General features: G+C 39.5%; 1 protein-coding gene across 1 annotated transcript in view; it reads left to right on the top strand.

Moving 5' to 3' along the window:
* SLIT3 (slit guidance ligand 3) overlaps positions 1-15,749 on the top strand; it is a 506,804-nt gene that overhangs the window by 32,124 nt on the left and 458,931 nt on the right. The window contains 2 exon segments of the mRNA XM_032210926.1: positions 10,250-10,321; positions 15,548-15,619. Of these exon segments, the coding sequence (XP_032066817.1) occupies positions 10,250-10,321; positions 15,548-15,619 (144 nt within the window).

Below are 15,749 nucleotides of genomic sequence, written 5' to 3'. Positions count from 1 at the left end.
AGGTCTAATCAATGGATGCAGGTCAGGAGTACTGGGAAAAGTTGGGATTCCGTGGAGGACATTAAGCCATTCCATTGGGCGGTTTACCATCTCTACAATAGGTGGGAGGGACAGATACAGGGGGCAAGGGCCAAATTATGCCCGGGGACGTGGGTTTGCTGTTTAAGAGCGATCACATGTTCTGATCCTCATTGCCCCCCTCCCACCCCAGGGTTCTCAGGACTACAGGACCCTGGTCTCCGGCTGGTGTTGCTTAATGCCAGGTCCATGGTACATAGGGTTCCCTTCATTTACGATCTCATACAAGAGGGGAGAGCAGACCTGGTGTGTATTAGGGGAGACCTGGTTGGGCCATGAGGGGGGTGTTTCCCTCATGGAATTATGGCCACCAGGCTTCCAGGCATTCCACCAGCTGAGATCCCAGGGCAGGGGTGGTGGTGGTAGCTGTGGTTATTAGGGAAAGTATTGGACCTAGGGAGGTCACTGTGCCTCAGATAGGTGGGTGTTAGTCCCTTTTTGTGAAGTGGGCCCTTGGAGCTAAGGTGGGCCTTTTTGTCACTTACCTGTCTCCCTGCTGCATTTCAATGGCCCTGCCTGAGCTGCTGGATGTATTGGCCGGGCTGGCGATTGATTTCCCCAGGTTTATGGTCCTGGGGGATTTCAATCTGCCCTCCATTGGCGAAACATCCGATTCATCTCGAGAGTTCATGGCTTCCATGACGGCTATGGACCTAACTCAGTTAATTCGAGACCCCACTTTTAACAGGGGATATACGCTCAACCTGATTTTTGTCTCTGGACAGTGGATGAATGATCTAATTTTAGGGGATATTGTTATTCAACCCTTGTCATGGTCTGATCATTTTCTCCTCAGGCTTGACTTCCATACTGCTACCCCCCACCGCAGTAAGGCGGAACCTATTAGATGGTTCCTCCCCAGGTGCCTGATGGACCCTGAAAGGTTCCTGATGGAGCTTGGGACTTTTCCGGAATCCCTTGCTCACAGCTTGACCGAGGCCCTAGTGGAAGCCTGGGATAGGGTGGTCACTGGGGCCTTGGACCGCGTTGTGCATTTGCAGCCTCTGACTTGGTGCCAATCCCATTTCCTTGGTTTACCGGGAGCTCCAGGAGATGAAGCGCTAGAGAAGATGCCTAGAGAGTGATTGGAGGGCCAGCCGGTCCGAATCTGACTGAACACTAGTAAGAACTCATATTAAATCCTACTTAGTAGCGATAAAAGGGGCAACATTTTTCCGCTCTTATTGCATCCACAGATAACTGCCCAGCCACCCTGTTTAGGGTGACCCATTCCTTACTTAATCAAGGAACTGGGGAAAACCCCTTGCAGGGCTGGGCTGAGGAATTAGTCCAGTACCTGCAGGACAAAATTTCATAGCTGCTCTCATATACTGTAGCCTAGCTGACTTGTATCTCTAATAACTGCAAAATATGCTTTTTGAGCTGTTATGTGGAATTTCCTGTACAAGTAAAAGACTGAAAGTGAATTCCTTACTATTAAAGTTATGGCCTGCTCAGTCAATCTTCCATTTATTTTCCAGCTATCAGAGATTGGAAAATATTAAGACCTTTGTTTTAAAATAATTATTCTCAGGTGTTCCCTAAAGCAGTAAGAAGAAAATGCTTTAAGGCATCTCTACTGGATTACTTGGGTTATGGAGCGAATAGTTGAATTTTCACCATAGAGGAAAATAGGAACAGAACAATAGATGAGGGATTAGGAAAAATCAATAATATTTAGTGAAAAATCAATAATATTTTTAAATAATAGGGATAACAGACATTCTGATAAATTATGATATTAACTGGAACGTTTGCTACTTTCCAATATATAAATTATATATAATATATTTAGATCCCAGATGCTAATACTCTAAACCAGTGTTTCCCAAAGTGGGCAGTACCGCCCCCTGGGGGGCAGTGGAATAATTTAGGGGGTGCCAAGAGGCAAGGGGGGCAGCAGAGGGGGGGTGCTAAGAGGAAAGGAAGGTGGCAGAGGAGTGCTGAAGGTGACCCCCTCGCAGGGCCCAAGACTCTGCTTGGAATGACAGGGCCACAGAAGGGGATATAGTGTATTGTGTGTAAATAACAAGCCCCAGAAAGGCCATCCATCCTCCAGTGAGAGCCTCATAGCAGCACTAGGGAAGAAAACGGAGAAACACACACCTATGGGTGAATTTAAAAGCAAAGCAGAAAAGCCAACTCGTTTCTTTCCCAATGCTCCTTCTCCCCGCTTGGGAGGTTCTCTCGAAATCCTTACCCACAAAGCAAGGGCTTTGACTGGCTGTTCCGTTTTGTTTCCCTCCTCTCTGATTTATTTATTTTTAAAAATCTGCATTGAAAAAAGAGATCCAGGGTCGCCATAGGAGCTGAGCTTCCTTCGGCGAGTTGAGGCACCAAAGCCAGAGAGTATCGGCCTCCCGTGTGCTTTGCAGCCTGGAAGTGGGAGAGTGGAGAAGCAGTTTCCTAAGCCCGGGAGGGAGGGAGGGAGGGAGAGAGAGAGAGAGAGAGAGAGGGAGGAGGGTCCTGGAGGGCTGCTGAGTCTCTTTGCAAGAGGAGGCAGAGGACAGGCTGCCTCTCTTTCTCTGCCAGTCTGCGCTGGAGCAGCAGCCCTTGCCAGCCAGCAGTGCTGAAGGAGGGCACCACCCATCCTGCCGCTGGAGCCTCTGTTTCTCTCCCACACACCCGCCTCAGCCCACTGCATGTCAAGCCTGCAGCACCCTCCAGCTGCTTCAGCCCAGGCCCCGCCGTTTCATTAAGCGCGGGCCAAAGGCGAGGCAGAGCAGGTTTTGAGGGAAGCGAGCATGCAAAGGGGGCTGCAGGGAGACCTAGTGATGCAATGGCAGAGGCCTTCCTGCATGGCGACAGAGCTTTATTCTCCTCCAAAACCACATCTTCCCTCCCTCCGCCCCACCTCACCCAAAACCTCTGGCCCAGATTTTTCTGCCACTGCCCTTCCTGCCACCGGTGCTCAGGCTGCTCCCTGACCCCAGAGAGAAGAGCACCCTGACAATCATAAATACAGCAGGGAAGCTGAGGAAGTGGGTGGGAAATACATGGGGGGAAGGAATCCGTCCTACCCGCAAGAGAGATTTGCGTGACAGTAAATGGAATGGTTTCATTGGAAGTCGGAAAGAAATGCGTCATTTAAATATTTAAGGATTAAATCTAGAAATCAGGGGTTCTAGTTTTGGGTACCACAAGTTACCCCTGTGGCTTGTGCAGACAAAGAGAGGATCAGAGTTTTGAGCTCTGCCGGTAACCAGGTTTTGAAAAACGGGGATCCTCCAGGTCTCACATTCTGGAGTTCTGCCTACAGTTTGGGAAATAGCTGATTGCCACTTCCTTTGAAAAGGCATTTTTTTCTGGTATCACTTCATCAAGCCCATCCATCACATTAAGAATTTACTGAACAGTGGAGTAGTTACTAAATTTTACTGAGTTTACTAAGTTACTAGTTACTAAGGTTCTTGATAAATGACTATCAGACTTTGAAAACCTGGTATCACTGGATCATGTTCAACAATTTTGTTGAATTGACATTAACTAAAAAGATTTTTAAATTGGATTTTGAATAAATGTTCAATTAATTGTTACAGTTTTGAATTTTACTGATACTATCTTCCTTCCATCACACAAACCGCCCAATCACATGACCCCCCAGCCACGCCCACAAAGCCATGCCCACAGAACTAGTAGTAAAAAAATTTGAATTCCACCACTAGGTGGGGGAGCACTGAAGATCAGTTTGTAGCACCAAGGGGGCAGTGGACTGAAAAAGTTTGGGAACCACTGCTCTAAACTGTTAAATTGGATGTTGTTGGGGAGCAACTTGGTACCCAGTTGATGTCAATAGACAGAAGTTTAGACTTGACAATTTAACTATGGACTAATATATAATGTTTTTATGGACCTAAAGGCAGTCTTTGATAATATACTAAGTAAGAAACTTTGGAGAAAACCAGTTACATCATCAATTGATCATTGCCTTTTTAAATTATCACATCTTCACACAAATATGCAAGAAAAAGAAATTGTAAAAGAAACTTAATCCAACCTAGCCTCACCTTAAAAGGTGTGAAACAAGGCATTAAATAAAATTCATGAGGGGATATTTGTTATTTTAAAGAAATAAAGCTGTAATGAAATTTCAACGTGATTTAGGTTACTGAAAGGATAGAAAATGTACATTGGAAGATATCTAAGACTTAGGGGCTCCATATCCCAATCAACCTTTGGATTTGTTCAATAAACAACAATTAGCTTGGCTTTCCAAAATCTTAAAGGCGGCTTAATATGCATGAACCAGCAAATAAATAGTAATATAATCACTACTTTATAATGTCTGCTTGTGTTCTTTTACACCTGTTTGTTTTAGTAACATAGCTATGCTATTCAAATAACTTAATCACAGTTTGGTGTATAATGTTTAGTAAAAGTAGAAAAAGAGAAAATAAATTTCCTTGAGAAAGTGGATCTTAAACTTTAAATTATCCAATGTTTTATTTCTAAAACACTGATGTTAATCAATTATCTAATTCTGTCTCATATATTAGAAGAAGCCTATAAAAGCTACAGATTCTCACTTGTGAATTTCAGAAATGCTGAACAGATGGCTAAATAAAAGTGATATCACCAATCTTTTGCTTGTGATATCAGAATTAGAAAACAATACAAATACATAAAACAGTCTTGACTTGTTAAAAAGCCTTTATATTCAAATGATGGGAGCAATTTTGGGCCCTTTAGAAATTGAATTTCAGTCCTAGAAGGCTTAATTAACATGACCAATCTTCAATTAATCCACATCTGACGCTAATATTTCTTAATCAGCTTTCACCATATATTATCAAACTAAATACTTTCTCTTAAATACACTGGCAAATTTACAAATACCACATATTACTGTTACTAAGAATGTTTTATGGTGTATTCTGAATCTGATTATTAAAGACTGTCATTTTTTTCTGACTAAGGTAATAAAACAATCCAATCTTTCTAGAAAGGCCGCTTTAGAGATAAAGCAAAATTATATTAAAATTACTGATGATAATATTATATCTTTCAACAGTTACAAAATACAACTTTCCAAGTTAAAAATGTCCTTAAAATATTTTTAGAGACATACACAAGGCAAACTGCGGGGGGGAAAAAAACCCTAACTACAAGTCAAAGTTAATGTTGTGTGTTTAAAATATAAAGTCCCTGAATGTTTGTGAAGATACTTAGTCATCCAGGTCATGGTGTCCCAAACGTACTTTTTTCAGGAGGCAACTGGACTTTCTTGACTGAAGAAGCTTCTTGGATGAGAGGCGAAACATCTTAAAAATAACTCAAATAAAGTCCATTTGGTTCTTGAAAAAGCATCTTTGGGACATACATACTCTGATTTTAAACTTCTATTGGGATAGACAGTTTTTCTGTTTTGTCCTTTTGATAAGCAATATAACCAATATAAACTTCTGGTTTATAATTCACCATTCACCATTAAAATAATTCTAACTTTCTGCAATGTCTTCACAATTTTACTCTGCTAATTCTCCTTCACAATTAAAGTAGCACAGAATAGAGTAAAAGAGTTGGAAGGGACCTTGAAGGTCTTCTAGTTCAATCTCCTGCTCAAGCAGGAGACCCTACATCGTGTTAGACAAATGGTTGTCCAATTTTTTCTTTAAAAGTTCCAATGTTGGAGCACCCAGAAACTAGCTGCCTGTTCCCTTATCATCTTCTTCCTCCTCTTCTTCCTCCCACTTGTCCTGGTGTCTGTAGTTAATGTTATATAATTCTTTCATCAACAATACTGATTTAGTTAAATTTTCCCAATAGGGTTAATCAGATTCCTCCCAAACATAGCCATAAGAAGTCAATGAACTCTTGTTGCTTGATCTTGCATAACTACTGTCAGAGAATAGCAATTTGCTGTTTACATTTGGAAATGCTAATAATGTCATCTATGATATCCAGACACTATAGGATCAGGTCCAAATGATAAACTGAATGAATAAATACATAAATCATCGTCTTGGGATACAATTGATTCTTCCAAGAAGAAACTCTTTTCTTTATAATTTAAACCTATTTATATTCTGTTTCGGTATCACTTTTTGAAAGAGCTGTCAACATTGTGACATAATGCATTGCACCTGTCAATGAAACTGTCAGTTCAGTTTAATTTTGCTGTCATTAAACAATTGAGGGAAGGACAAGAAGCAATGGTTGGAAACTAACCAAAGAGAGAAACACCCTGGATTTAAGGAGAAACTTCCCAACGGTGAGGACAATTAACCAGTGGAACAGCTTGCCTTCAGAAATTGTCGGTGCTCCATCACTGGAGGTTTTAAAGAAGAGACTAGACAGTCACTTGTCTGAAATAGTAATGGTTCTCTTACTTGAGCAGGGGGCTGGACTAGAAGATCTCCAAGGTCCCATCTAGCTCTGTCCTGTCCTGTCCTGTCCTGTCCTGTCCTGTCCTGTCCTATCCTATCCTATCCTATCCTATCCTATCCTATCCTATCCTATCCTATCCTATCCTATCCTATCCTATCTGTTTGGTAATATCCAGTTCTGCAAACACTAACTTCCTACAACAGCAACTGTTTTCATTAAAAAATCCAGTTAATCTTGTAAATCCAGTAATTTATCAAAAGCATAATCAAAATGTACCATATTGCAACTGATTCAAATCATTTACTCTCAGGTTGATTATTTCAGGTTCATGAACTCAAGTAGTTTTTAACATTTAAAATATGATTTTGAAGAGATGAACCAGCAGAGGGCACTGTTCAGCATTCTCTAGTCCCATGATGGTGTGTTGGACAGATTCTTTGATCAGGCTGGAACAAATGATTATCAGGTGACATACAATGTCAGTTGATGTATGAGGTCTATTTTTTTGTCAAGTGAAGCATTAATCTGATCAAACAGAGCCTCTAGATTGTTGTAAATCAATGGAGCATTCAAATCATATTATTCAAACCCACTATGAAAGGTAATTGGGTCAGGAGATGGAACAACCAGGATGCCATACATAATTATTCATAGTCCTTTTGGAAATGAAGGGATACAACTCTATACAAATATTAAAACCAATTATAAATACATAATAAAAGAATTGTGTGTTCACTGGTATTCTTGTGATTATTTTCATATGTATCTTTCAAAGGTCCTTCATGCAGGCTTGGAATGTCAGGAAACCAAATGCAGATGGTGTACACCAAGTCCCAGAGAAGGGGTATTAGTTTGGAGAGGTGAAAGGACTATTTTAATCAAATATCTGAAGCCTTAAGAATCTGGGGGGCCCTTATTGAAGAGAGGGTGCCAGTGTATGTAAGAGAGACAAAATACATTTTGTATTCAGGTTAAAGCTAGCCGAGATAACAAGCCTTTAAATGCAGAAGCTAGAAACATCACGCTTGTAATAGAAAATGAGGATGTTTTTGAAACTCAGGGTCTATATCAAGCTGTGCTGGATATCTTCTTCATGTGGCTTCATTTTATCCTATGAATGAGTTGTCTCCTTTTTTCAGTGAGGGAATGAATAAGTGAACTAAAGGGAACGGGTCCTAATCCATTCCAATTGCTTTCCTCTCCATCTCTTTTTCTCAAGTATTTGGGGAAATTTAAATTATTTCAGATTACTTTGGAGCTTTTAAAATTGTTCTTTCATCCAGATGTAGCCTGGAACTCAAGATTTGGAGAAGGATGGTGGGGGTGGGAGTGTATCCCTCAGCCAGATTCCTAGGTTTGTAAGAAATTCTAAGGGAAATCATTTTTGTCTAAAAGATAAGCTCTGTGGTAGAAGGAAAAACAACCTCGGGGGTGGCAAGTGGATTTTAAATGCAAAGAAGTGATGACATAGCAGATGGACAGGATCTGAGGCTCTGTTTAATTGGAATTGAAGAAGATGAAGAAAAATGCTCATAGAACAAGACAGTGATTTCTAGCAGAGGCTGTGAAAATTCTGTTCCATTGCTTTTTGTGTTTTTCTTATGAGGTCCTGGAGGTAGTGTATTAATTCAGCCACCACCAAAGTCAGCTCAGCTCTTTGCTCATACATGGCAAGATGTGAAGACTGATTAAATAATGTTCTTCAGCTGTAACTGGATTGATGAAGATCTAACAACACAAGAAAGGTTTTCTTTTTTTCTCAAAATGTAAAAGAAGACTGGACAAGGCTAACTGAAGTCTCTCGGAAACTTACACCATGTTTTTGATTCAGCCATATGAAACATGATAAACAAGATAAAATGTGAAAAAATGGAATACTTTCCATAATTAAACTTCCTATTGGAGGCCTAGTGATTTGCTTTTCACATATTGGGTTGTCTAGTGTCAAGTTTAGGCATGAAGAACCAGGCTTCCCAAGGCCAATTCCTGTTGAAATAGAAAATAAAGAGTAATCATATAGATTGGTTTGTTTATTTCATATTTTTTCAGTATTTTAAATTTCTATTTCAGAGTCTCGAGTTTAGTTAGCGGTTTTGTGTTCCCATCTGCTTTCATATTATTTTTGTTATACTTGATGGGTATCCGTCTCTCACATCCTCCCACAATTTTTTTTAAAAATGAATGGGAATAATATGCTGAGGAAAAGATGGTTTAAGTTATGGGATGGGTGTTATGGAAACACTGTGGAACTGCTACTGACTTATCTCACTAAGTTCTAACTACTTCTCTCACAGACTGTACTAAAAAAAAATTCCTGTGATTTCTAGAAAAAATCCATCCCATCATGATTTTAAAAAGCAACTAGTTAGAATTAAGTAAAAGGGCCTAGAATACAATACAGTCATCAAGTTCTGTATTTGATCATATTCATGCATGATATATTGTGCCAATTAGGATAGAAGGTTTGCAGATAATATCTTGTATATTAAGACCAGAATGCTAGAATAAACATCAATGAATTTAATTGGACTTATATCTGGGAAAACACCCAAGGGTTGACATTTTTTTTTCTTCTTTCTCATTGTGGGAAAATTAGGAATACTATTTCATAAGAGGATTTATATGACTTTGCAGTATTAGTGTTAAAAGGTTTATATGGATACAGTATTAGTTAGCAAAAGCTACTTATACCGTATTACATATTTACTTGCTTCAAATTTGAAAAGTATGCAGGGGTAAAAATTCCTCCAGGATTCTTGAAAATGCAAATAATGCTGTGTGCAAATAAAATCATTCTTAATACACTGGCTTACATAACTTCATTTCTAAGTTAATGTCTGTAGAAATATAAAGGTAAAAGCAAAAAAGGTATGTGGCATGTGATTAGCAATCAGTTGCAAAATATATGTTATAGAAACTGTTAGACTCAATGGATAGTTAATGTCAGGGTTCCAAGTAACACCCCCAACGAAAGAAGACTCTGAGGCTTGAGTTTCCTCAAAGTTTCATTTTATTAGAGATGTCATATTGGCACATCTGGGGAAACGTGAATCTGAAAGTTTCCAGGTTTTCCCCACCCAAATGAAAGTTCAAGTCTTTGCCCAGCACCCACACATCCATCACATGATCCAATCAGGCACCGTCCAAAACTGGAGAGGCCTCTCAGTCACACCATTACAGCTGCAGGGCAAGGTGTCCTTGACTCTCTGAGAAAAGAATGTTATTTAGACTATATATCACCCATACTCCATATAATACCCTCTCCCATTTTCCCACAGCAGAAAATGTGGCAGGCCTGAAGGCCCAATGTAAACGATGGCTTTCAGGTCTGACAATGAGTTTTAGTCAGGTGATCATATTCAGTATTTAGAGCTCTTTACCATGATTATTTTTCAGGTTTCTTCTTTATATATTTGAAATGTGGAAGTCTAAATCTTGGTTCTGAAAAGCTAGCAGAAGGCTATTATTTGAGGGTCCGTATGTATGCATGTGCATGTTTTCCAGATACTCCCACTAATAAGAAAAGTCTAACAATCTCCATGAAAAGCATGATCTCTCTCATCTTCTACCTTAAACATCTTCAGGGTAGAATAGACAATAGGGAGTTCATGATCAGATTTTAATCCTTTAACAAAAAGAATTTGTAAAAAAAGAACATTCAGTAATTATCCAGAAGATCTCTTACTGTAAGTTGCAATGTTACTCAAGTACCTTCAGTCCTGTCTCACATTTCCTGTGCAAAATGGATAGTTGCTGTGCGGTACTCCTATGATATATATTTTTTAAAATGATTGAACTGCTTGGTACATACATGTATCAATTGTGATTTTTTTTTCTTTTGCAGTGACTTAGACAGAAACAATATTACAAGGATTACAAAAGTGGACTTTGCTGGACTTAAGAATCTTCGTGTCCTGTAAGTATGAAGAGAAATACTCCCCTAAAACAATTTCTCTGTGTTGTCACTTTGCAAAACTTGGATTTGTTTGGCTTGAGCACATAGCCAACTGTACAGCATGTGTTGAATTATACCTCTCTCCTACTGGTGCATTCAGACACTACCCATATAATTTCATCTGATTTTAATAAATACCTCTTAAGTTTTCCATATTTATAGGTAGTCCTATAAGTTCATTTTGTGACTATTCAAAATTACAACGGCACTGAAAAAAGAAACTTATGACCATTATTCACACTTGTAACCATTGCAGCATCCATATAGTCATGTGATCAAAATTGGGATGCTTGACAACTGACTCCTATTTATTAAAGTTGCAGTGTCCTGGGGTCATGTGATCTTCTGTCAAGCAATGGGGAAGGCAGATTCACTTAACAACCGTGTTGCTAACTGAACAATTGCCCTCACTAATGTAACAACTATGGCAAGAAAGGTTGTAAAATGGGAAAAAATTCACTTAACAATTGTCCCACTTAGCAACATAAATTTTGGCTTCAGTTGTGGTTGTAAGTCAAGGACTACCTATATTTAGTGTATGGAATAGAGTGCATGGAATACAGTAGTAAAATATATAAAAGGAACACACAATACTACAGTATATGTATGATGGAAACAGTGATGTGCAGGCAGGGGAGGCAGGGGAGGCACAGCCTCACCGCTCTCATTGTGAAAAGAAAAAAATGTAAAAGGAGAAAGGCAAGTGCTGAGGTGAGGCTAGCTAGCTGCTGCCTCACCGTGGATGACTCTGCCTAACTGTTTAAAAAAGCCTCTAAAAAACTGCCCTGTACTATGAGGCAGGAGAACTGTGTGCCTCATCTAGTCTGACCTTTTAGGCATTTTATGATCGCTCAAGCAGAGTTAAGTGAGGGTTAAAAGCTTAAAAAATCCCGAGGTGGGTGAGGCACGCAATTTTCCTGCCTCATAGTAGAGGGCGCTCGTTCTTCTTGTGACTCAACTCTTCCCTTTTTCTTCCCTGCTCGCTTGCAATAAAGTGACAATAAAGGGGGAGCACAGAGATGTACCTTCATCTCTTCATTGATTTCCATTTTTAAAGGATGAACCAGCTTCCTGCTTCTTTTAATTTCTGGAGATCTCACTTCTTTCTCCATGTGTGTCATTTTTTATTTTATTGTTTGGGGTGTGTGTGTGTGTGTGTGTGTGTGTGTGTGTGTGTGTGTATGTGTGTATGTGTGTGTGTGTATGTGTGTATGTATCTACTTTGGTGGAGATGAAATGGCTGCTGGTATTATTTGGGGAAAAGCTTTTGAGGGAAGGTTGTGGAGAGGAAGGGAGGGAGGACAGGGGCGGCTTTTAGCGCTGATCAAAAGTGTCAACGGGTGTCAAAGGAGAAGAGCTCCAGCCCTTTTCTTACGCTTATCTCTTGTGTGTGCACGTGCGCAAGCAAAATATCCTCCTGGGCCAGGATCATGGCGGCGGGACAGCAACTCCTTCTGCTGCTGCCACTGAGAAGTGAGTAACTGGCTGCACTGCAGAGGAGAGCCACGCTGTGCAGGAGATTCCTCAGCGCTAGACTCTGCACAGCGTGGCTCTTCTCCGCAGGCCAGCCAGGTACTCACTTCTCAGTGGCGGCAGCGGAAGGAGTCCCTGTCCCTGTCACCGTGATCCTGGCCCAGAAGGGTATTTTGCTTTCATGTGCAAGAAAGAGATGAAAGAGAAAAGGGAGAGAGAGGCGGGGGGAAATGAAAGAAAGCTGGAAGGAGAGAATGAGAGAGAGGAAAGAGAGGGAAACAAATTAGAGAGAGAAGGAGAGGGAGAGAGAAATGAAAGAGAGCTGAAGGAGAGAATGAGAGAGAGAGTAGAGAGGGAAACAAATTGGGGGAAAGAAAGAAAGAAAAGAAAGGAAGGAAGAAACAAACAAACAAACAAACTTTCTCAGATCTATGAGGAAAGCAATGGCAAGATAGATCTCTTGCCAAGAAATCTGCAGTTTGCCAGAAGGCACAAATTGGAAGCAAGTCTGATTTTTTTAAATAGAAAATAACAGAGATGGCAAAAAATGCATCTGAAAATAAGATTATTTATAATTTTGGATAACGTATTATATTCTCAAACTCAAAAGGCTTTTGATACTTAATTGTCATCATCATCATCATCTCCTCTCTCTCTCCTCATCCTCCCCCCCTTGGAGGGACTGTAGTGGAAAACACAACAAGGAACTCCTCTGCTCCTTGCTCCCCCCCCAAAAAATCTCTTTTTTGTTGTTGGCCACTGGTGTTCACCACATATGGTCCTCGGGCGTTAAAAGTGGAAATGGGAAGTTTATACTTTTAGCCTGTTAATATAGCCTTAAAATAAAGAAGAATTGGTTCACCTAGTTATGTTTTCTGGGAGGGCTGACCTGAATCTTTCAAGTTTAAAATTACAAATGTCTGGCCATCACTTTTAACATTACAATAAGTGACAATTTATAACAAGACTTTGTGGAAAGGAAAAGCATCTGCTGTGAATATGCAAAAGTAACCTGTGACTATGTATTAATGTTTTGATAGACTGATGAAGGTTTATTTAGTCATTCAGGTTTAATGTCTCCCATCTCACTGATATAGCACCTCTGGGTGGCTTCACTAGGTTCACTGAGGAAATGTAGAAGCATTTTTACCCAGAGTAAGTTTATTTAATGTTAGCTTTATTGGATCAGTAGATTGACTTGGGTGTTAAAGAAATATGCTTAGAATTTCATATTAAGCAAACATGGCAGTGTAGAGACTGGAACTCAGTAAATCAGGAAATAGAAATTCTAGGACCATTGTGCAAATGTATTTCAGATGTCCTAGACCATCAAGTATTGGTTAACTCAGAAAAGCAGAACAAAGCAAACTGTTGGAAGCTTAGAATATTTGTGTTATAGTAAGCAATCAACTGTTGTGTTATGTCTTCATTCTGTCGGCATTAAAGATTTTAATCTAGCTGAGGCATGCCTGCGAATCTTCTGCCAAGTCTATTTAAGAATAGAATTAAGAGTTAAGTGTCTGGAAATTCAGGTGTAAAGTCAGACAGGCAATAAGGAATAATTTGTATGTGTGAAAAAGCTATTCTCACATACACATAGTTTGGGAGCATATACACCTACTGATTCACCTAAGGAGGAGTACATAATATTAAATCTCCCTGTTCAATACTTCTCTTTAAAAAGCTATTTGTAAAAATGGAAATAATTTATTTATGTAATTATTAAAATAATTTTGTTTATATAGATAAAAATAGAAATAAAATTTGAATTATGCAGCCTTTAATTAAAGGATTCTTCAAGGCACTTTCCTGCTTTGTTAATTTTCCAGGCATTGTTATTTTCCACATTTTAAAAAGCTATTGATCCAAGGAAAGCTACCCTTTAGTTTTCTACTATTGTATTTTGTTATAGTACACCAGGCAACTAACAAGAGAAATGAAATGACCGTCTTACATGCATCATTTTATATGTTCTGGAAAAATTGACTAAGGCTACACGACAATTAATTTTCAAAATGCTGTGCAGCCTTTCCAGTTTCCTGAAACACTTTTCAATCATAATGAGTAATTAAATGTACATTGCCACCAGAGATGGTAATTTGTAATAATTTTATTACAATGTGTCCAACAGTCCAACAGAAAGACATTAATTCATATAATGGCCTCTGAAAGGGGGTTGTCTTTGAATTATTTTTATAGTCATTTCTTGATGAATTGCCTGAATACATTTAAAAGGAATTTTATATTTAATATCAAAAAAATATATTTTGATATAAAATATAAATTTCCTTTTAAATGTATACATTGTATATATAATAATGATATAAAATATATTAATTTTCATCATCAGCCACTATATTCACCCATCCCATTCAGTCAGGCATGGAAGGTATTTTGCAAATCCCATTAGTTGAATAATTTTGACTGGCAGAGTCAAGGAAGAGAGCCTTTTCAGCTGTTGCGCCCATCGTTGGGAGCATTTCCCCCCCCCCCCGAGAAAGGTGGGACCAGGGGTGGGTTTCTTGGCCCGTTCCAACCGGTTCGGTTCTAGTACTAGCGTCTGTGCGACGCTCCAGCTGCTCCTGGATGATCGCGCAGGCGCTGTATGCGTCCTGCGCATGCGTGGAAGCGCAGAACTCATCAAAACCGGGTAAGGACCGCGGGAGGGCGGGCACGCCCTTCACTGTTCCCGGAAGTTACTTACTTTTGGGTTCGGCGACCAACCAGTTCGCAGGGACCGCCGCGAACCGGTTGAAACCCACCCCTGGGTGGAACCCACCCTCTGGCCTAAATAAGTGCTTGAACACATGGCTCTGACAATTTGGTAGGGCCCCCCAGAAAAGCAGGCAGCCTTAAGGCCCTTCCCCCAACTTTTTAATTTTAATTATTTTATTCTTTTTAACTGTTTTTTGTAATATTTATTTGTACATCACCAAGAGTTACTCTATGAGGGAGTTTCTAAATATGATGTACTGTATAAATAAAATATAATAACATTTTTGTTAAGATAGCTTTTGTATTGAAATAAAATGTTTGAAGTCCTATTCAATTGTTTTAAAGTAGCAGATTCAGATAAATTATTATGTAGTTTGCAAAAATCTGGATGATTGCTAAAATAGGTGGCTGTCTGAATTTTTGGAGCCCATGTATGGACGTCCAAGCTAAATAACTATTGCTCTGCAGTACAAAGCTATATATGCTACTCAGGGGTGAAATCAACTTACCTTTGCTACTGGTTGGCAAATGTGAGTGTGCGCATATGGGCACTTGCTTCGCTCGTACATGCCACCTCCGCGCATATGCAGGACCTTACCTGCATGTGCAGAGCATCAGAAACAGGACGTGATGATATCCGGGAGGGTGGGCGGAGCCTCCCACCACCACCACTACTGGTTAGCCCGAACCAGATCGAACCAGCTGAATTGTACCACTGATGCTACTCATAAGTACATTTCTGTTTGAATAACAGAGTTACTTCCAAGTAAGGTGTTATATTCAATAACCTATTCAATAACCTTCAGTCTAATTATATCATACAGTGTTATAATAGAAAAAATAGTGAGTGACTACATATAAAAGAAAAACTAAATCCTGAAAAGACATTGCCTTTGTCTGCATTCTGTAGAGGAGGTGATAAATGGACTTTTAAGAAGGGAAAATGTTTTACAAAGTTTGATTATTTTTTTTTAACGCTACTGAAATTTTTTCTTATAGGCATTTGGAAGAGAATCTAATTAGCATGATAGAACGTGGAGCATTTCAAGATCTAAAGCAACTAGAACGACTGTAAGTGTTATCTTTAATTAAACCAATTCTTTAATTAAGAGGTGGTAACATTATGCATGTGTGTTTGAAATGTGGTGGGTGACAAAGTATATTTTATTCTTCGAAAAATGAAACTTGGGCAACAATCAAA

Source organism: Thamnophis elegans, chromosome 2, assembly GCF_009769535.1.
Source record: "Thamnophis elegans isolate rThaEle1 chromosome 2, rThaEle1.pri, whole genome shotgun sequence".
Lineage (NCBI taxonomy): Eukaryota > Metazoa > Chordata > Lepidosauria > Squamata > Colubridae > Thamnophis > Thamnophis elegans.
Note: the sequence above shows the minus strand (reverse complement) of the source record. Positions and strands in the feature narration are given on the sequence as shown.